Source organism: Dendrobates tinctorius, unplaced genomic scaffold, assembly GCF_039654945.1.
Source record: "Dendrobates tinctorius isolate UK_male_01 unplaced genomic scaffold, ASM3965494v1 ptg000075l, whole genome shotgun sequence".
Classification (NCBI taxonomy): Eukaryota; Metazoa; Chordata; class Amphibia; order Anura; family Dendrobatidae; genus Dendrobates; species Dendrobates tinctorius.
This window is the reverse complement of record NW_027361743.1, coordinates 42,376,553-42,400,000: the sequence shown is the minus strand read 5'-3', so window position 1 is coordinate 42,400,000 and position 23,448 is coordinate 42,376,553. Positions and strand designations below refer to the sequence as shown.

General features: G+C 43.1%; 1 protein-coding gene across 6 annotated transcripts in view; it reads right to left on the bottom strand.

Moving 5' to 3' along the window:
• Positions 1–23,448, bottom strand: part of NBEA (neurobeachin) — a 915,436-nt gene that overhangs the window by 525,975 nt on the left and 366,013 nt on the right. For 4 of the 6 annotated variants that reach the window (XM_073583206.1, XM_073583210.1, XM_073583208.1 and 1 more), the window contains exons 23-25: positions 18,749–18,966; positions 15,586–15,739; positions 15,223–15,246 (exon numbers count right to left, since the gene is read on the bottom strand). In XM_073583206.1, the coding sequence (XP_073439307.1) occupies positions 15,223–15,246; positions 15,586–15,739; positions 18,749–18,966 (396 nt within the window). The remainder of the gene's footprint in view (positions 1–15,222; positions 15,247–15,585; positions 15,740–18,748; positions 18,967–23,448) is intronic. The other 2 variants (XM_073583209.1, XM_073583211.1) reach the window with 1 other exon arrangement.

Below are 23,448 nucleotides of genomic sequence, written 5' to 3'. Positions count from 1 at the left end.
TATTGACAGTGAGCTGCTAATCAGTGGTGAAGGTGTGGCTATACCAGGATGCACGCAAGCTGTAGTCCTGTAGGGATAATCTCCTGCTGACAAAACATGCAATGTATTGAAACAAGAGCACACAGCCTAATAAGTATCTCTGCCCCTATCTCATGCAGTCCTCAGATTACATAGCAAACACCTGCTGACTAATTCACTTTAACTTCATTCAAATGAATGGAATCAGAGTTTCAATCACAGAAAGTTCGACAACAAAATCTACAATGAGGGAATTTACACTTAAAATGATAGTTAAAAACCTGAAGCTCACAGATATGGGAGAGTAAAAATCTATATGACACAGTGGAACTAAACCATATTCAACTATGCCACATAGGGTCGGACTGGCCCACCAGGACACCAGAGAATTCTCCGGTGGGCCCCGGGGTCTTGTCGGACTCCTAAGCAGGACGTAGAGGGGGTCCGCTGCTTTCAACTGAATGTCGCAATAGGCTGCCGTCCTAGCACAGGCTGGAAGCTAAGGTGTGTGTCACCAGTGATCACTGCATTACCTGTACACTATATACAGAGCTCCTGTGTATAATATCATTGGTGATCACTGTATTACCTGTACACTGACACTATATACAGAGCTCCTGTGTATAATGTCACTGGTGATCACTGCATTACCTGTACACTATATACAGAGCTCCTTTGTATAATGTCACTGGTGATCACTATATTACCTGTACACTGACACTATATACAGAGCTCCTGTGTATAATGTCACTGGTAATCCCTGCATTACCTGTACACTGACACTATATACAGAGCTCCTGTGTATAATGTCACTGGTAATCCCTGCATTACCTGTACACTGACACTATATACAGAGCTCCTGTGTATAATGTCACTGGTAATCCCTGCATTACCTGTACACTGACACTATATACAGAGCTCCTGTGTATAATGTCACTGGTAATCCCTGCATTACCTGTACACTGACACTATATACAGAGCTCCTGTGTATAATGTCACTGGTAATCCCTGCATTACCTGTACACTGACACTATATACAGAGCTCCTGTGTATAATGTCACTGGTAATCCCTGCATTACCTGTACACTGACACTATATACAGAGCTCCTGTGTATAATGTCACTGGTAATCCCTGCATTACCTGTACACTGACACTATATACAGAGCTCCTGTGTATAATGTCACTGGTAATCCCTGCATTACCTGTACACTGACACTATATACAGAGCTCCTGTGTATAATGTTACTGGTGATTCCTGCATGACCTGCACACTATATACAGAGCTCCTGTGTATAATATCTTTGGTGATCACTGTATTACCTGTACACTGACACTATATGCAGAGCTCTTGTGCATACAGTCACTAGTGATCCCTGTATTACCTGTACACTATACACTATAGATAGAGCTCCTGTGTATAATAACACTGGTGATGACTGCATTACCTGTACACTAACACTACACACAAAACTCCTGTGTATAATGTCACCGGTGATCACTGTATTACCTGTACACTGACACTATATACAGAGATCTTGTTATGTCACTGGTGAACCCTGAATTACCTGTACACTGACACTATATATTGAGCTCTTGTTATGTCACTGGTGATCACGGTGTTATCTGTACACTGACACTGTACTGTACAAACCTGTGTGTATTGTCACTGGTGATAACAGTGCTAGCGTTGTGGTTTTTATTAATGATAAGTATTGTAGTATTAGGTCACTATATGGTGGCAATATGTGGTCTGGTCATGGTGTGACGGTATTTCTCCCTTGTATGTGGTGGTAATATGTTGTCTGGTCACAGTGTAGCTTTATTTGTCCCTGCATGTGGTATTATTTGGTCACTATGTGATAATATGTGGTCTGGTCATGGTGTGGTGATATTTGTCCCTGAATGTGGTAATATTCAGTCACTATGTGGCGGAATATGTAGTCCAATCATGGTATGGCAGTATTTCTCTCTTGCATGTGGTATCATTATAACTGCTTTTAACCAAAGAAGCCCTTTAATGCAAACTATCGTAGTTGTGCATCCGAGTTATATGGTGTACGTACAGTAGATGTGCAGGAGCCTCACGTGTCTTACAGTTGATACTTCACTATATCTGGGATAACAGCTAACAGGTACAGTATTTACATATAACTGCAGGGTGGGTCCTTAAGGTCAATTCCTCATGTGGGCCCCAGACACCCCAGTCCAACTCTGATGCCACACTTGACGATTAATTAATTACACAACCCCATACCAGTTGTGTGAACACCGCCTTTAACAGAGTAGTTGGTAGGACACAAAACGTCATATGGCTTCCTCTACAAAGTAATTTTATACTACACGTTCTACACAAAATATTAGATTATGCTATGAATTATTTGCTTCATCACTCATTTACAGATGCTTTTCTCTCTCTATATAATTTCAGAAATCTGCAGGTTTCCTGTCCGCTAAGAGCATGGCACTAAGGGAATTAACTGAATGCTGCCTAGTAGTATTAAGCGGTCACTAGACCACACGCTGAAGAGTGAAACACGTATAAGGGAAACACTAACGGTACCTTAATATGCTTGGATAAAAATGATGTGCCTGCACCTTCAGCTAATATGGTATCCAAGTACAGTAATAGTGAGATATAATATAAGAATACTTCCAGACTAGTTAAGTTATTTGCATGGTGCTGTCTATAGAGTTAATAAATGCTTAATGGGAATCTGCAAACAGGATTTCACATCCCTAACTATTTATACGCATGTGTAACCCTTTCAAAGACAAGTCCAGCAATACCTTTACATAACCAGGCTGTTCCTGCGTTACTGAGAAATCAGTGTTTGGATTGATATCTTTATGAGGCTGAAGAACTATAGTTGCTCTGAAGCCTCTGTCACTCCAGCTCTATTCTGCACCCAGGCCCGCCTCCCACTGCTTGACTGACAGCTTCTTTGCCTGAATCCACAAGGTATACAGTCTGCTGAGGAGGTGGGACTAGGTGGGTAATAGAGCTGGAGTAACAAAGGATTAACGTCTACAGCCTCATTTGCATGTCAGATCTAATGCTGATTTCTCAATAATGGAAGAAAGACCGAGCCATGTAAAGGTATTGCTGGACTTGTCTGTGAAAGAGCTACATTAACAGGTATATAGTTTGGAGTGTGAAATTCTGCTGATAGATTCCCTTTAAAGCCCCCACATGATCATTCCATAGACTCCTATCAATCTAGGGCTCTGAAATAGTTGCCTATTTAAAAATGGAAAATAAATGGGAAAAAATCAGTAGCTAATGATCACTAATGATCTATTGTAATTCAGGTAAGTACCGTCAGCTCAGTCACAGCTTTATCATGAGGGAAATGTCAACTTTTCTGCTATTTTTCTTTTTATATCATCCATCAATGACCTTAAAGGGAATCTGTCACCCCTTTTTTGAGATATCATATAATGATATCATTCAATTGTGTGTCACATAAGGATTCTCTTAGTACTTTTGCTTCCCCCTGACCGCGCACCTTTCATGCATAAATACCTTGTTTATATCGGTTCAGATGTATGTAAACTGCCACGGTCCGGTCCGATGGGCGGGGCTTATTCAACTGCTCCCCCCTCCCTGTCTTGCTCTACACAAGAAGAAATGCGTAGAGCAAGACAGGGAGGGGGAAGCAGGTGAATAAGCCCCGCCCAGCGGACCGGACAGCGGCAGTTTACATACATCTGAACCGATATAAAAAAGATATTTATGCATGAAAGGTGCGGGGTCAGGGGGAAGCAAAAGTACTAAGAGAATCCTTATGTGACACAATTGAATGATATCATTATATGATATCTCAAAAAAGGGGTGACAGATTCCCTTTAAACACTGTTCCAATCTGTACTACAGGGTGGGCCATTTATATGGATACACCTAAATAAAATGGGAATGGTTGGTGATATCAACTTCCTGTTTGTGGCACATTAGTATATGGGAGGGGGGAAACTTTTCGAGATGGGTGGTGACCATGGCGGCCATTTGGAAGTTGGCCATTTTGGATCCAACTTTATTTTTTCCAGTGGGAAGAGGGTCATGTGACATCAAACTTTTTGAGAATTTCACAAGAAAAACAATGGTGTGCTTGGTTTTAACGTAACTTTATTCTTTCATGAGTTATTTACAAGTTTATGACCACTTATAAAATGTGTTTAAAGTGCTGCCCATTGTGTTGGATTGTTAAGGCCCTTTTACATTTAGCGATGCACCAGCGATCCGACCAGCCATCCGACCCAGTCAGGATCGCTGGTGCATCGCTAAATGATCGCTAGTGAGCTGTCACACAGGCAGATCTCACAGCGATGCAGCAGCGACGCAGCGCACGATACTCACCTTTCACACACGGCGATCCTGACGTCCTCCCGCCCGCCTCCACGCGTCGCTCTTCGTCACAGCAGGAAGCCCCAGCAGGAAGCTGACGACGAGAAATGGAGCCGGACATTCTCGCGCGATCAGCGATGGACAGCGGGGGAGTCGGTCGGAGGCAAGTATCACACATAGCGATATCGCTATAACGTCACGAAATCGGTGACGTTATAGCGATATCGCTAGCGATATCGTAATGTGTAAAACCCCCTTTAATGCAACCCTCTTCTCCCACTCTTGACAAACTGATAGCAACACCGCAGAAGAAATGCTTGTCTAAGGGGGTCCGATTCCTTGTAGGAATGCTCGGACCTGACACCCACAATGTGGTGGTGCACCATCTTGCTGGAAAAACTCAGGGAACGTGCCATCTTCAGTGCATAAAGAGGGCAACACATCATCATGTAGCAATTTCAGATATCCTGTGGCATTGAGACTTCCATTGATGAAGAATGGCCCCACTATCTTTGTACCCCATATACCACACCATACCATCAATTAGGGGTGTCAGGTCCGAGCATTCCTACATGAACAGTTTCCTGGAAAGTGGATTGGTTGTCGTGGGCCAGCTGAATGGCTACCAAGGTCTCCCGATCTGACCCCTAGACTTTTATCTTTGGGGTCATCTGAAGACAATTGTCTATGCTGTGAAGATACAAGATGTGCAGCATCTGAAACAACGGATAGTGGAACCCTGTGCTAGCATTTCTTCTGCGGTGTTGCCATCAGTGTGTCAAGAGTGGGAGAAGAGGGTTGCATTGACAATCCAACACAATGGGCAGCACTTTGAACACATTTTATAAGTGGTCATAAACGTGTAAATAACTCATTGTTTTTCTTGTGAAATTCTCAATAAGTTTGATGTGTCACATGACCACCTTCCCATTGGAAAAAATAAAGTTGGATCCAAAATGGCCATCATGGTCACCACCCATCTCGAAAAGTTTCCCCCTCCCATAAACTAATGTGCCACAAACAGGAAGTTGATATCACCTACCATTCCCATTTTATTTAGGTGTATCCATATAAATGGCCCACCCTGTATAATTCTGTAACCCAATAACTGTTTATCAATGGGTATTACCACCACAAAATAAAATATATTACATGTAGAAATGGGGGATAAAAATCAATGCAACTGAAAAAGTGGTGTCCTTTTAATTTCTAATATTGGGAAATACTAACTAACATGGTTAAAAAAATTGCAATTAGCACAAAATCTGCATGGAAATAGGACATTAGACACATTGGTCTCTAGTTCTTTTCCAACACTGGAACATGTATAATTATATTTAACGAGGACGTGTCACATAGCTGATCACACGAATACCTTGCTCTCACTGGTAACAGTGGAGAATCCTGCCAGTGTGCGAGGCACGCGCTGCTAGGATTCAAATGTGTGCAATCGCATGGTCTGACTGCAGACTTTCATCAGAAGCGTGGACAAACCCTTTAAGACATTGACAAGATTTTCCAGATAAGGACACTACAATCAATGCAGAGGACAATGAAAATATTCACTTAGTTTCAGACTTTGTGACTCATTATTGCGCTGAGCCAGCTGTCTGTCAGGGCTGTAGTTACAGTTGTCGCTCACTATGTATTCAGCTGTGACTGTAGCCGCACGGGCCAACCCCTATGACTGAAAGCCCGAGGCTGTCGGGAGGTTTACAATGAATGGCAAACTTTCATCTAGCACCGCAGCCTGCCAAATACAAAGTGTAATATTTATACTGTTAGGATACAGCTCTGCTAGCCGGTTCAAGCAGTCGGAAATTGGCATACTTGCGATCATGTGCCGACAAGCTTCTCTCAACATAGAAGCATACTTGCGGTCAAGCGACAACAACTCATATCGGCTAGCAGAGCCATATCCTTGCAGAGTTAGTGCACACACTGTTAATGTTCTGGAATTCATACTCGATGTTCGCCCCAAATAGAAAATCAAGTTTTATGTTAAATATATATATATTTTTTTTTAAAGCTTGGAAAACTTAATGATATGAAGAATAAAAAAAATATTGAAAATTATTGCCTCCTTTTCCCAGTGCTAACCTTGATGTCACACTTCTAGGCATTTTAATGCCAACTCAAGCAAGTGCATGCTGCCTGAGTGTTCAGGTTAGGCTAGTTTCACACTAGCGTTTGAGCGCAGCGACGGCCTGCGCACGGCCGCCGCTAAGCCCCGCCCCCGCCGGTAGCTCCGCCCACCGGCGCATGACGCTGCATGCGCCCTGCGTCCCCTATCTTTATCACAGGGGCGCAGGCCGTGCGCAGTATGCGTTTGGCGGCGCATGCGCCTTTTTGACGGTGCGCCGACGCAACCAAACTGCAGCAGGTTTCGTCTGGCGCAGGTCGGCGCACCGTCAAAAGGACGCATGCGCCGCCAAACGCATACTGCGCACGGCCTGCGCCCCCTGTGTTAGGCTAGTTTCACACTAGCGTTTTGGAGCGTAGCGACGGCCTGCGCACGGCCGCCGCTAAGCCCCGCCCCTGCCGCGCCCCACCGGTAGCTCCGCCCACTGACGCATGACGTTGCATGCGCCCTGCATCCCCTATCTTTATCACAGGGGGCGCAGGCCGTGCGCAGTATGCGTTTGGCGGCGCATGCGCCTTTTTGAGGGTGCGCCGACGCAACCAAAATGCAGCAGGTTGCGTTAGGCGCAGGTCGGCGCACCGTCAAAAGGACGCATGCGCCGCCAAACGCATAATGCGCACGGCCTGTGCCCCCGGTGATAAATATAGGGGACGCAGGGCGCATGCAGAGTCATGCGCCGGTGGGCGGAGCTACCGGCGGGGCGGGGCTTAACGGCGGCCGTGCACAGGCCGTCGCTGCGCTCCAAAACGCTAGTGTGAAACTATAAAGATAGGGGATGCAGGGAGCATGCAGCGTCATACGCCGGTGGGCGGAGCTACCAGCGTGGGCGCGGCAGGGGGCGGGGCTTAGCGGCGGCCGTGCGCAGGCCGTCGCTGCGCTCAAACGCTAGTGTAAAACTAGCCTTATTCAGATTTTAATACACTGCCACCACATGCTGACACCCTATCAAGCCTCCAGACAAGCCGAGCTCTGGGACAGTCTACATCTAGGTGCAAGCCTGCCAATTCAACTCTGATATTCTTAGGGTATGTGCACACGCTGCGGATCCGCAGCGGATTTGGCCCTGCGGGTCCGCAGCAGATTCTGCTGCGTTGTACAGTACCTTTATTTCCTATGGGAAAAAAAACGCAGTGCACATGCTGCGGATTTGCTGCGGGTTACAATCCGCAACATGTCAATTCTTTGTGCGGTTTCCGCTGCGGTTTCACACCTTATCATTATGAGGTGTGAAACCGCAGGGCAAAACCGCAGGCTAGTCCGCAGAAAAACCGCAGGACTTTTGTCCTGCGGATTTCTCAAAAAAATCCACACAACCGAAAAACTACGTCGGTACATAGCCTTAGGTGTTATCCACACACTCGGCTCTGCTACCACAAGTTGCATATTGCCAATCTGGTTCCAAGGTCCTGTCTGCTCTGCTACATCAAGATGTTGGTCTGTTAAGCCACAGTATTATCTGCTATTCCAGATCTGCATTTCCTAGGTGCCATTCTGCAAACTGATCTCCATGCCATCTAACCTATCCAGCTCTTCTGGTCTTCGCCTTTCCATGTATCATCTGGCATATAAAACCCTGTTTTGTGTGCTGTCCTGTCCATCATATCCAAATCTATTGTTCTACATGACGTCTCACCCACCCAACTCCGCTACATCAACGCCTCCTCGCCCTGACCTACAGCTTAGTGACTCTCCCTCATTAGAAGACCAATAACATACTCTTAGTTACCAGTGTAAAAATTGAAGGTGTTCTACTTTATTTTTATATATAGACTGATATGGCAAATTGAAAAAAAAAAAAGGAATAAAAATTAAAAAAAAAAAAAAAAAATAATAGAAAAATTAAGCTGAAAACCCAGATTAAACACCAGGCCATTTTCTGCTGCCACATTCCTTTTATTACTACGGTCCTCATGCTCCATGGTGGCTGCATCCATTGGACTCAGGTAACAGGTGATGGAAAGGCTCGGCACAGACTGAGAGCATCTGCAAAACATCTATTTTATGGTTTATTTTCCTGAATGCATCTATTCGCCTTCTGAAACGCTGATTTACATACACCTAAGGCTCAGAGTCAGAGCACAAAACACTCAATAATATATACCTTCTTTTAAAGATGAGTAACCATGAAAAGTAAAATCTCAAAAGAGGGGGATGCAAGACAAGCGAGCGCTCTCCGCACACGGATGCCTGCTGATTTTGGTATGTTGGGCCTCACTAACACAGATCTCCAGTTTCTGACACTACGTACTGAATACCATGGGGGACAGATTGCTGAAAAATATATTATCTGTCATGTCACTGGCGATCTGCCACATTGAGGGAAAATCATTTACAATATGGCTCAGAATGATGTCACTTTCCTTCTCCTTGTAGAAAGATACGTTATCCACTGTTGTGAGAAGATATAGATGTGCGAATTGACAAGTGCACACTATATACATTATATATACACTCCTACGTCACTGCGTGTATTCATATTCGCCATATGCAATGCAAAATAGAAGGATTAATGGAGTAGGCCAGCCCTGGTCTAAATAAATACCATAAAGCTGGAATAGTACATGCAGTTTTGTGAGACAAAGACAAAGCAACTAGTAGATCCAGTAAGGAAAAGTCCTTACTCTATATTACTCCATTTTCCTTAATCCATTTCTGCCTTTGGCTAAAAATACAGTATGTGTGCTTCCAGTCTTAAAATAAATCAGTCACCAAGTTTTTACACCCCATCTCAGAGCAGTATGATGTAGGTGCAGAGACCCTGATTCCAGTGATGTGTCACTTACTAGGCTGTTTGCTGCAGTTTTGATAAAATCCCTGTTTTATCTGTTGCAGATCTAGCACTGCTCTGAATGCTGAGCTCTGCATAACCCCGCCCCCACCGAGTGGCAGCTTTCTATGTACACTGTGCATAGGGAGAAAGCTGCCAATCAGTGGTGAGGACGAGGTAATACATGCATATGCTTGACAGGGTTACTAGCCCTCAAGTGATAAGATCAGTGATTTGTCAGAAGTTCATTATCAAAACTACAGCAAGCAGCCCAGTAAGTGATACATCGCTGGAATCAGGTTCTCTGGCCCTACATTAAGCTGCTCTCAGATTAGGTGGCATAAACCTGGTGACAGAATCCTTTTCTTATCACATGAGTAGGGATCTTATCTCTGGAACCTCCATATATGCAAAAATTTGGGAGTCATGATAGCCTCAAAGACACAATTTTCATTGTATTGTCTCTGTACACAGCCAAAAAGATGTGAGTGCAGTAATTCTACACAACACAGGGGTTTTCTGATCTCCTCGCTCTCATATGATGCGATAAAATGACTAAATTAATGAAGATTACTTAAAAGAGTAATATTGTCAGTGGATTCATTCTGTCCCAACCACAAGCAGCATGAATCTGAGCCTTCGATGACATCCAGGTATATGTTTTACAGGAAATGCGCCTCTGTGTCACAGAAAATATAGCTTGAGGATTAGGCTGGGGACCAAAGCCACAGAAAAGTCAAGTCCGGCTTGACCCCGGCCGCCTTCTCCCAGCGCTGCTTCAGATGATTGACAGGTCTCTCCCCATGTGTATACAGAGAGAGGCTGGTCAGTCACCTGCAGGGGCGCTGGGAAGAGGCGGCCGGGGCAGAGCCGGACAAGACTCCTCTATGGCTATAGTCCCCAGCGGGAGATTTAAGGTATGTTTATTCTGAAGCACAGGAGTGTTTCACACATGTAAGATGAATAAGATGACAGGTTTTCTTTAAAAGGAAACCATCACCGGGACAAACGCCATTTACTTGCAGATGTAGGGTAAATATGCAGGCAAATAGAGTTAGGCTCGGTTCACACGTTGCGTTTTTGTGGCGTTTTTTCCGCAGGCAAAACCTGCTCTCTTGGTAGTAAAGAAGCTGCTTACAAAAAGCTGGTTTTGCTGTGTTTTTATGGTCTCTTGTAAAAGCTGATAAAGCTTAGTGCCCCCTCCCCCCCCCCAAAAAAAAAAAAAAAGTCATGATGCAACTTCCTTAAGGTTTTTTACCCAAAACTGATGCATTTTTTGCACTTACCCATTACTTTGTATGGGTGAAAAAAGCTGCAAAAACGCTGAAAGAAGCGACATTCTGCAGCTTGCAAAAACACAACAGTTTTCCAAATCTGTCAGGAAAAAAAAAACAATGTGTGTGCAGGAGATTTTAGAAATCTCAGACTTTGCTGGTGCTGTAAAAGTTAATATTGGCATTTAAAAAACGCAGCAAAAACGCAACAAGTGAGCATAGCCTTACACTGCTGCCTTACTGCATGTGATGAGACTGGGGGGATTTAGCTTACTTCATCGGGGTGTGGACAGAACGGCTATGATTACCACTCAGAGCACCGCTCACTATACTGTGAGAGGCGAATGTCCGCACACCCCCACACGGATTCACAGCTCGCTCTGCACAGATACACTGTAATAAAAGTGCTGGGGCGTGGGTACATTCACCACTCACAGTATAGTGAGCGGTGCTCTGAGTGGTGACTGCAGGTAAATAAGTGTTTTCCGAGGTGACAGGCTCCTTTTAAAGATACTGTCTGTTTATCTGTGCTTTTGTGGTGTATTTTCCTTATAGGCTTCTATGGGGAGCCTGAAAAAATGTAACTGCGCTTTTAAGAGCAGAATTCCAGCATTTCTGTACTAAAAAGGCATCTAATCTGCACCAAAACCACATGGCAAAAGGGAAAGCATAAAAAAGAGCAAAAAAAGCAATAGTTACAGCAGATTATTATTGCAAATTTTGGTGCGGAAATAAATCAGCAGCATTTTTTCATGTGGGAACATTCCTTCTGGCACTACAGCAGCCATGTAAATGATTTTTTTCTTTGATATCCCATCCAAATGCTGAGAAAATCCACAGCTAATTTGACCAACATTGTGGATTTCACATTTGTAGAATGTTTGTTTATTTTACAAACTTCACCCAATTTAATAATCAAGGCGACATCCACAGTGAATCTGCAGCAAGGCGCTATCTACAGTACATGCATGCAGACTTCCACAGTGAATCTGCAGCAAGGCGCTATCTACAGTACATGCATGCAGACTTCCACAGTGAATCTGCAGCAAGGCGCTATCTACAGTACTTGCATGCAGACTTCCACAGTGAATCTGCAGCAAGGCGCTATCTACAGTACATGCATGCAGACTTCCACAGTGAATCTGCAGCAAGGCGCCATCTACAGTACATGCAGGCAGACTTCCACAGTGAATCTGCAGCAAGGCGCTATCTACAGTACATGCATGCAGACTTCTACAAGGAATTTTTCTGAAAATTCATGGCGATAAGATGCTAATTACATCCCTTGTGGACATATCAATAGAGGGATTCAGCCCTGTGGCATTAAGCTCAGGACCACTATTCAGAGGCACCAAGTTATGAAGAAGTTGTTGACAAACCTGACAAACTAAGGACTGACGTGTGGACATGATCGATATACAAGTATCTGAGGTGATCAATGTCATCCTTCCATCACTACACATCTGATCACAAATTAGCAATGAAATGGGCACACAGAAAAAAATCACTCTGGGAAAAAAAAACCTCTTAAAGGGGCAATTTAGTCATATGTGAAAAAAAGATAACTGAATTTTAAATTGGCAATTGTCAAGATTTCCGCTTACTGTAGCTAAACGAAAATCATACAGTATTGGCGTGCAAAGTGAAAAAAATCAATGCTTTTCTCACCTTGCCCATACAGCTGGGGTATGTTCACACTGAGCTTTTGGGTGCAGAGTCTGCTTTAAAATCCACAAAAAAAACAACACTTTAAAATACTCTGAATTGATTTCAATAGGAAAAACACATCTACATTGTGGTTTTGCTCTCCAGCTTGAAAAATAAACGTGTCAATTATTGAGGCATTTCTATGGGATAAAAAAGCTCCAAATTCAGCCACTAAATTAAAAAGACTATGGTAAATAAATACTAATATATATATATATATATACACTCACTGGCCACTTTATTAGGTACACCTGTCCAACTGTGTGTTAAGACTTAATTTCTAATCAGCCAATCACATGGCGGCAACTCAGTGCATTTAGGCATGTAGACATGGTCAAGACAATCTCCTGCAGTTCAAACCGAGCATCAGTATGGGGAAGAAAGGTGATTTGAGTGCCTTTGAACGTGGCATGATTGTTGGTGCCAGAAGGGCTGGTCTGAGAATTTCAGAAACTGCTGATCTACTGGGATTTTCACGCACAACCATCTCTAGGGTTTACAGAGAATGGTCCGAAAAAGAAAAAAAATCCAGTGAGCGGCAGTTCTGAGCCCGGAAATGCCATGTTGATGCCAGAGGTCAGAGGAGAATGGGCAGACTGGTTCGAGCTGATAGAAAGGCAACAGTGACTCAAATTGCCACCCGTTACAACCAAGGTAGGCAGAAGAGCATCTCTGAACGCACAGTGCGTCGAACTTTGAGGCAGATGGGCTACAGCAGCAGAAGACCACACTGGGTACCACTCCTCTCAGCTAAGAACAGGAAACTGAGGCTACAATTTGCACAAGCTCATCGAAATTGGACAGTAGAAGATTGGAAAAACGTTGCCTGGTCTGATGAGTCTCGATTTCTGCTGCGACATTCGGATGGTAGGGTCAGAATTTGGCGTAAACAACATGAAAGCATGGATCCATCCTGCCTTGTATCAACGGTTCAGGCTGGTGGTGGTGGTGTCATGGTGTGGGGAATTTTTTCTGGGCACTCTTTGGGCCCCTTGGTACCAATTGAGCATCGTTGCAACGCCACAGCCTACCTGAGTATTGTTGCTGACCATGTCCATCCCTTTATGATCACAATGTACCCAACATCTGATGGCTACTTTCAGCAGGATAATGCGCCATGTCATAAAGCTCGAATCATCTCAGATTGGTTTCTTGAACGAACATGACAATGAGTTTACTGTACTCAAATGGCCTCCTCAGTCACCAGATCTCAATCCAATAGAGCATCTTTGGGATGTGGTGGAACGGGAGATTCGCATCAGGGATGTGCAGCCGACAAATCTGCGCCAACTGTGTGATGCCATCATGTCAATATGGTCCAAAATCTCTGAGGAATGCTTCCAGCACCTTGTTGAATCTCTGCCACGAAGAATTGAGGCAGTTCTGAAGGCAAAAGGGGGTCCAACCCCTTACTAGCATGGTGTACCTAATAAAGTGGCCAGTGAGTGTATATATATATATATATATATATATCTATATCTCGTACCAATACGTCATAGGTCATAAAGGGGTTTAAACTTGGGTGAATCCGTTGAGTTTTTCAAGTTTTTCATGCTGAAGCATATTTGCTTCTTTTTTTGTGTCATTTCCAGTGCATTCTACCCATCGGTTTCGGCCGATTGGTTTTTGGAGTCTTTTTTCATGGTTTCTGTGACATCTTTTGCATTGTAATTTTCCAGTGTGTGTGTGGTTTTTTTTTTTTTTCACTCAATTAAATGACAAAGAAACTGCTAATGTTTTTCTAAGCGAAAACAACATCAACACTCTACCAAGCGGAAAATGCCAAAAAACATGACGGATGGCCGTGACACTTATTTTTACCACTTGCCATTTTTAGAAACCTGAAACGGTTCAGAGACATTCAAAAGCCTGAACATATGCACAGCAAGTTGTTTTTATATAAATTGTTTCTACGTTCATTCTTCTTTAGCTTTTTTTTTTTGTTTGTTTTTTTGAGGCGTGTCCGTGGTGGAATCCATGAAGGTTATACGCATGGCATCTTTTGAGCAGCTTCCGCCTGAAAGCGCACCATAATAGCACCTCCATAAAATGAACACAGTGTTGGACTGGGGTGCCAATAGCCCACCAGTAACATCAACTCCAGGGCCCACTTTTCAGCCACCTGCAAATATGATTTTATCCTCAGTCACAAATTGAATATAAAAGATGCTGCATTGTGCCATGTGCTGCTCATATAAGAAGGTGCTGGCCCACTCCTGCACATGGGCCCACCGGAGGATTCTCCTGTCCTGCAGTGGGCCAGTCCAAACCTGGATGAACATAACACACAGCAATGTCAACGTGACAAAAATGCTGGTGAAGTTGCTTAAGTAAAACGTCCGCCGGCGTTTTACTGAAGCAGCTTTACCTGGGAAAACTGGGCTGGGGTGCCGGGGTCTAAAATATATTCTGCGCGTTTTCTAGTTATTCAAATAACATTTTATATGGATTTTGGATCAGAATCTGAAAAATAGAAAAATCTACCATGTGAACATATACCAAAGTATTTCACAGCTTATGACGTTAGATATGACCCATCTAGTCGAAGAGAAAATAGAGCAAAACTGCTTTGTTGCTGTGATTAAACCACTGACAGACAGGAACACATTGTTAACAAGCCCATCAGCTGTGTGAGAGCAAGAGAGCGTTCACACACAGCAAGCGGAGGTCTTTAACACCCAACATATACAAGATCCAGGTAATTCTTTTATTATGCCATAGTTATGCTTTATTCACATGTGACTGGAGATTCCCTTTAATGTTCCCTTCTGGTATGAATTTCACAAATGACATGTGCATTAAAAATCAAAGACGACAAATATATATTTTTTTTTATACACACATGCGCCAGAGTTCAATAAAAAAAAAAAAATAAAAAAAACATGTAGTATTGCCAAGTCAAAGAAGACACAACATATAATGGGAAGGGGATTAGGGGGTTAATGAAAAATAATAAAAAAGGAAACTTACATCAGATATACTAACCTTAGAACCCTGGACATGAAATAGACACACAGAAAACAGACCACAACAGTACAAGAAAAAGAAAGGCATTAAAATCGAAACAAAAAAATTCAATGTGAAATCAAATGCATTATTACATAGTTAAAAAAACAGCAGGTAAAGAAATTAAAGGTAATAAATCAATAGAAATGGCTAATGTTATAATAATCTTTTGCAAAAAATAATTTAAAAAATAGTATCTAATTTAAAGAAAATATTCAGAAATTAGATTTTTCTAGTAATATAACACGAAAAATTAACTCAGCACCAACACACAGTAAAGTGAACTGTATTCTGTGGCTGGCCACTAGATGGCGACATTGTACTTACAGTCGGCGATGTGGCTGCAGACAACAATGGCAGGATCCCTCCGCAGGCGATGATGATGTTGTCGACCATTTGGGATATCAGGTGTATGGTGTTGTGAACAAAGATAATGTTTTCGTTGCTATTGACGAAGTCCATGACAGATTTTGTTGAATGGCTGAGGAACAAAGAATTGTCATTAGATGGCACATCTGGAAAAAGCAATCTGCATACATATTCAGCTTATGTTCTAGTGAGATATGGAAATGATTTATAGAACAGTTTCATAAAAGCAGACATCACTGCCAGGCAGAGGCATTGAAAGCCCAGCGGGAACAGAGTTTAGAAACGAGAAAATTGATGCAGAACAACTCAAATCGGTTACAAATTTCCCCAAAATGCTAGATTTGATCAAGTAGTATGGTGAATAGTCATATGCCATTTTGTTAGTCTTTAGAGGACTAGGAAAGGATTAAAATATGGTGCGTACACTCCTGTGTCCAGACTCTGCAGCTCTCTTGCAGACCCTCACTTGCTTAGGATTCAAGTAGTCACTTGTTGCATCTTTCATCCCTTCCTTCCCACATTAGGTGACTTACACTCACTGGCCACTTTATTAGGTACACCATGCTAGTAAGGGGTTGGACCCCCTTTTGCCTTCAGAACTGCCTCAATTCTTCGTGGCAGAGATTCAACAAGGTGCTGGAAGCATTCCTCAGAGATTTTGGACCATATTGACATGATGGCATCACACAGTTGGCGCAGATTTGTCGGCTGCACATCCCTGATGCGAATCTCCCGTTCCACCACATCCCAAAGATGCTCTATTGGATTGAGATCTGGTGACTGAGGAGGCCATTTGAGTACAGTAAACTCATTGTCATGTTCAAGAAACCAATCTGAGATGATTCGAGCTTTATGACATGGCGCATTATCCTGCTGAAAGTAGCCATCAGATGTTGGGTACATTGTGGTCATAAAGGGATGGACATGGTCAGCAACAATACTCAGGTAGGCTGTGGCGTTGCAACGATGCTCAATTGGTACCAAGGGGCCCAAAGAGTGCCCAGAAAAAATTCCCCACACCATGACACCACCACCACCAGCCTGAACCGTTGATACAAGGCAGGATGGATCCATGCTTTCATGTTGTTTACGCCAAATTCTGACCCTACCATCCGAATGTCGCAGCAGAAATCGAGACTCATCAGACCAGGCAACGTTTTTCCAATCTTCTACTGTCCAATTTCGATGAGCTTGTGCAAATTGTAGCCTCAGTTTCCTGTTCTTAGCTGAGAGGAGTGGTACCCAGTGTGGTCTTCTGCTGCTGTAGCCCATCTGCCTCAAAGTTCGACGCACTGTGCGTTCAGAGATGCTCTTCTGCCTACCTTGGTTGTAACGGGTGGCAATTTGAGTCACTGTTGCCTTTCTATCAGCTCGAACCAGTCTGCCCATTCTCCTCTGACCTCTGGCATCAACATGGCATTTCCGGCCACAGAACTGCCGCTCACTGGATTTTTTTTCTTTTTCGGACCATTCTCTGTAAACCCTAGAGATGGTTGTGCGTGAAAATCCCAGTAGATCAGCAGTTTCTGAAATTCTCAGACCAGCCCTTCTGGCACCAACAATCATGCCACGTTCAAAGGCACTCAAATCACCTTTCTTCCCCATACTGATGCTCGGTTTGAACTGCAGGAGATTGTCTTGACCATGTCTACAAGCCTAAATGCACTGAGTTGCCGCCATGTGATTGGCTGATTAGAAATTAAGTCTTAACACACAGTTGGACAGGTGTACCTAATAAAGTGGCCAGTGAGTGTACATCACTGAGGTGTCCCACATGGACTCATAAGACCCTACTTAGCATCGTAACAGCCCATGCCAAGATCCACCCCATGACCCATCCCATCCCAAGACCTGACCCAAGCCCCGCATCAAGCCAAGACCCACGTGCCATGCACCCAGCCAGACACCCCAAGCCAAGATGCACGTGCGATGCACCCAGCCAAGCCCGACACCCCAAGCCAAGACCCACATGCCATGCGCCCAGCCAAGACTGACATCCCAAGTCAAGACACACGTGCCCAGCCAAGACTGACACCCCAAGCCAAGATGCACGTGCCATGTGCCCAGCCAAGATCGACACCTCAAACCAAGACCCACGCGCCAAGCCAAGAAGTGGAAGTAGAACCAGTGAGCATAATATTTGAACATTTTTTAAAGTCACCCTGGCCCTCCAGTTATAACACCTTGGAGACTAGAGAATTATCAGGGTATAATAAACATCTTTTCGGAGCAGATTTGAGCAAATCTGACAGAAACCAGTTTTGGGAGATTCATTCTTCTCAGACATCTTTATGGTTAGTAGGATGACGATCCATTACAGTTGATGTACAACACATTTTTTAGGGTACCCACAGGACAATCTTTAAAGGGAATCTGTCATCAGCATTTAACACCCCAAACTAATTATATGCACATGTAACCCTTTTAAAGACAAATCCAGCAAAACCTTTACATGGCCAGTCCGTTCCTCTGTTACTGATAAATCAGTGCTTGAGTTCATATGGAAATGAGGCTGAAGGACTATGCTTGATCTGAAGCCTCTGTCACTCCAGCTCTATTCCCTGCCCAGCGCCTCCTCCTGCTTGACTGACCGCCTCCATCCAGAGTGACTTCAGGCAAAAAAATAGTGAGTCACGCAGGTAGGAGTGGTGGTGCTAGATGGGGAATAGACAGAGGCTTCAGAGCAACAATTAGTTCTTCAGCCTCATTTGCACATGAATTCAAACACGGATTGCTCGGTAACAGAGGAATGGACTGGCCATGTAAAGCTATTGCTGGACTTGTCTTTGAAAGAGCTACATACAAATAGTTTGGGGAGTGAAATCCTGCTTTCTGTAAGTACCTTGAAGGGAACCAGTCACCAGAAAAAAAATGCTATTCACCTGAAGTTATAGGGTTAATCTGCAGGCTAATAGTATTATTCTGCAGGCCAGCGCCGTCATTTAGCTGAACATGATTCCCTACATAAAGCCTAAAAATGTCATAACAAGACATTTGCATGGTAAACTCATGGTCAGGCTACAACTTACCCCTTATGTCAGTAAGACGTCCCCCTCTGTAAAACTTTTATTACTTTATATTTTAAGAAAAAGATGGACCCTGTGTAATAAAAAAACATTACCTTCTCCAAACATGGACATCAGTCTCTAAAGCAAAGAGCAGATCTGTTAGCAATCGCTGATGCATTGGGGACCACTTGAACTCTGGAATACGGAACATTGTGGTTCGGGGTCCGGGGCTGAACTGGCGCCGCTGCTCCTCGGTCATTGGCATGCCACGGAATCCCAAATCCACACGTAAGTCTCGTTCCTGCTGACTGACAGATCGACCCTGAATGGCCTAGGAAACAAAAAATTATTAATTTCATTTTATTCTTTTAATAATTTTATATTACGGTACATATTTATTTTATATGACATCAAGGAGAATTTTTTTTTCCAGATCTTCTGAAGATTTGCATTGCCAATAGATTTTTATAAATCCACCCATAATATTGCAGTTCTACATTTTCTTTTGTATATGACATAATTAAAACAGGTATTCATTGAATGTAACAAAAGATGATGCTGGGGGAGTGAAGGAAGCATGTCAGGTTGACTTTCAATGCCCAATTCGGCTGCTCTACCAGGAGATAAGCCATTGCCAAAAATGTCTGATGGTGGCCTAATCTAGTCTCCTGGGATTGCAAACATACGTATGCTCAGCCTGAAGTGTGAACAGCCCCATAGACTATATTAGGTACAAGTGCTATCCGTGAGAAACACAGAGAGAACTACAGTCATGGCCAAAAGTTTTGAGAATGACACAAATATTAATTTTTACAAAGTCTACTGCTTCATTTTTTCTAATGGCAATTTGCATATACTCCAGAATGTTATAAAGAGTGATCAGCTTAACAGCAATTACTTGCAAAGTCAATATTTGCCTAGAAAATGAACTTTATCCCCCAAAACACATTTCAACATCATTGCAGCCCTGCCTTAAAAAGACCAGCTAACATCGTTTCAGTGATTGCTCCATTAACACAGGTGTGAGTGTTGATGAGGACAGGACTGGAGATCAATCTGTCATGATTAAGTAAGAATGACACCACTGGACACTTTAAAAGGAGGCTGGTGCTTGGCATCATTGTTTCTCTTCTGTTAACCATGGTTATCTCTAAAGAAACACGTGCAGTCATCATTGCACTGCACAAAAATGGCCTAACAGGGAAGAGTATCGCAGTTAGAAAGATTGCACCTCAGTCAACAATCTATCGCATCATCAAGAACTTCAAGGAGAGAGGTTCCCTTGTTGCCAAAAAGGCTCCAGGGCGCCCAAGAAAGACCAGCAAGCGCCAGGACCGTCTCTTAAAAGTGTTTCAGCTGCGGGATCGGGCTACCAGCAGTGCAGAGCTTGCTCAGGAATGGCAGCAGGAAGGTGTGAGTGCATCTGCACGCACTGTGAGGCGGAGACTCTTGGAGCAAGGCCTGGTCTCAAGGAGGGCAGCAAAGAAGCCACTTCTCTCCAGGAAAAACATCATGGACAGACTGATATTCTGCAAGAGGTACAGGGAGTGGACTGCTGAGGACTGGGGTAAAGTCATTTTCTCTGATGAATCCCCTTTTCGATTGTTTGGGACATCTGGAAAACGGCTTATTCGGAGAAGACCAGGTGAGCGCTACCACCAGTCTTGTCTCATGCCAACTGTCAAGCATCCTGAAACCATTCATGTGTGGGGTGGCTTCTCAGCCAAGGGAATGGGCTCTCTCTCAGTCTTGCCTAAAAACACAGCCATGAATAAAGAATGGTACCAGAATGTCCTCCAAGAGCAACTTCTCCCAACCGTCCAAGAGCAGTTTGGCGATCAACAATGCCTTTTTCAACATGATGGAGCACCTTGCCATAAAGCAAAGGTTATAACTAAATGGCTCAGGGAACAAAACAGAGATTTTGGGACCATGGCCTGGAAACTCCCCAGATCTTAATCCCATTGAGAACTTGTGGTCAATCATCAAGAGACGGGTGGACAAACAAAAACCTTCAAATTCAGACAAAATAAAAGCATTGATTTTGCAAGAATGGACTGCTATCAGTCAGGATTTGATCCAGAAGTTGATTGAGAGCATGCCAGGGAGAATTGCTGAGGTCCTGAAGAAGAAGGGTCAACACTGCACATATTGACTTGCTGCATTAACTCATTCTAACTGTCAATATAACCTTTTGCTACTCATAATATGATTGCAATGATATTTCGGTATGTGATAAAAACATCTGACAAACACACATAAAAACCAGAGGGCAGCAGATCATGTGAAAATATAATATTTGTGTCATTCTCAAAACTTTTGGCCATGACTGTACTATGTGATGAACGGACGTCTTAATTAGCCCCAAGGCCGTGTTTAATTAGAGCTGGATCCTTCATGCCCTTAAAATTCGTAGGGCTTGGCCCAAGAGAAAGAAGGTCTAGTGTAGATCATCATCTACAAGGATAACCGTGTTGTGGCAGATGGGCACAGAAGTAGCTCAATAATAAAACTATTGTCTATACAGCAGTAATACACTCAAAACATTAATACAGAGGGTGAAATAAGTACACCAATTTTCTAAGTAAGTATATTCCTAAAGGTGCTACTGACATGACATTCTCACCAGATGTCGGTCACAATCCATCCAATCAACACAAGCAAAGAAATCAAACCATAAATGTCCATAAATTAAAGTTATGTGTAATAATGAGAAATGACACGGTGAAACAGTATTAAACACGATTACTGAAATTTACTTAATACTTCGTACAAAAGCCTTTGTTGGTGATTACAGCTCCAAAATGCCTCCTGTATGGAGAAACTAGCCACAGGCATTGCTCAGATGTGATTCTGGCCCATTCATCCACACAAACATTCTTCAAATTCTGAAGATTCAGTGGACGTCTTCTATGAACTTTGATCTTTTTTTTTTTTTTCATAAAGAATGTTTGGGTACATTTATCCATTCAACCATCCTTCTATGAACTCTGAGCTTTAGTTCCTTCCATAAATGTTCTATTGGATTCAGGTCCAGTGATTGACTGGGCCATTCTAGCAGCTTTATTTTCTTTTTTCTCAATCCAATACAGTGTGTCCTTGTCTGTGTGTTTGGGATCAAGGTCTACCCTCATTTCACCTTTACAATCCTGGTAGATGGCAGCAGATTTTTATCAAGAATGTCTTGGTACATTTGTCCACTCATCCTTCCTTCAATTATATGACGTTTGCCAGTGCCATATGCTAAAATACAGCCCCACACCATGATGTTCCCACCTTCAATCTTCACTTTTGGTATGGTGTTTTTGGGGTGATATGCAGTGCTCTTTGGCCTCCAAGTGCCTACTTATTGGCCCCAGGCACAAGACTTTGTATCCAAGGCACAAGTCACCAATTGGCTTCCCGTCAAATAAATACCGTACATAAAAATAAGAACACATACCGTGCACTACTCCATATAGCATAAAAAATAAAAATAAGGACACTTTGGGGGGGAATGAAGGCCTATAAATCCATGTAATGTATGCGCTGGGAGCTTTCCCAGCACATACATCAATTCCACGTTGCAAAAGCACCAAGCAACAAAGCCTTATTTTACATTCAGTTTACCAATTTGTGCCGTTCCACATAAATCCCAGGAATGTTGGTTTATTAGTCAATGTTATAGGGACTCTTGTTCAAAAACACTTTTCAGAACGTAAAAAAAAAAAAATTTACCACCATAAATATATTCACAAATTGTCCTTTTTATTCCCAGTGGGGTTCCTGCCATCCGGTATATTGTACTCCCAGTGTCATACTACCTAAGCACATGGCTGATGTAACATTTTCTGTGTCTGTCTTGTACTTTGTCATTTTACCTGTCTTTTCATAACAAACCCTTAATAAAATGTATACTTTTTTATTATAATTACGTGATATTCTGTTTTCTCTCCCATTTATGCTATTTCTAATTGGAGGCATTTGCTAATATCATTATTATTACACCTCCTATATATTGGAATATGATCTTGGAGATGGGAAAGCCCCATTTAACCCTTTATGATGACTAGAGGTTGTCATCACAGCTCACAAAATAATAAATACATCAGACAGGCCGATTTAAAAAAATAGATGCACTGATCCAGGAAAAAAGGGACAATTTTCATCTATACTGCAATCTGTATTCTATTCTTATGCTGGCCATTTGTCCATTTCTGACATCCGTTTTTATAAGTCAGCAGTCAATAAAATCTACAAGGTCAAATACATTTTCCTACATTAATGGCAACATATCCATAAAAATCGGCTGCTATATGGATGATGTGTGGGGGCCGACATATTTTACACACTTAGACTTGAATAGGCGATTCCCACTCGGAAATGCAGATGAGATGAGTGCAAGCGGCGCCACCTGAACGGCGCGATGTAACGGCATTGGTCTGTGTGCCAGCCGATATTAACACAGACAGCGCACTTCTGGTCGAGCCCTAAAGCTTGGCAATGATGAAGGATTGTCCCTTTTCATTTTGCAGTCGGCGATAGGTGAAATACACAAGGCAGATTTTCCCCAATAACCAAACTATATACACATACTTGAGAACTTTCCACGGTGGCAGTCCCGGAGGAAAATGATCGCCATGTCCCCTTTTTAGACCCCCCACACCCTTACCTAACCTCAGATTATATCCTGGAGAACTATCAAAGCTGGAAAATAACTAGGCATCATCTCTAAAAATTAAGTCAATGGACGCGGTTTGTTTCGAAAAAATGTTGCCCCAACTGGAAAACCACCTTATGATATATTCGGGTCTCAGAGGATGGTTCCCATTTG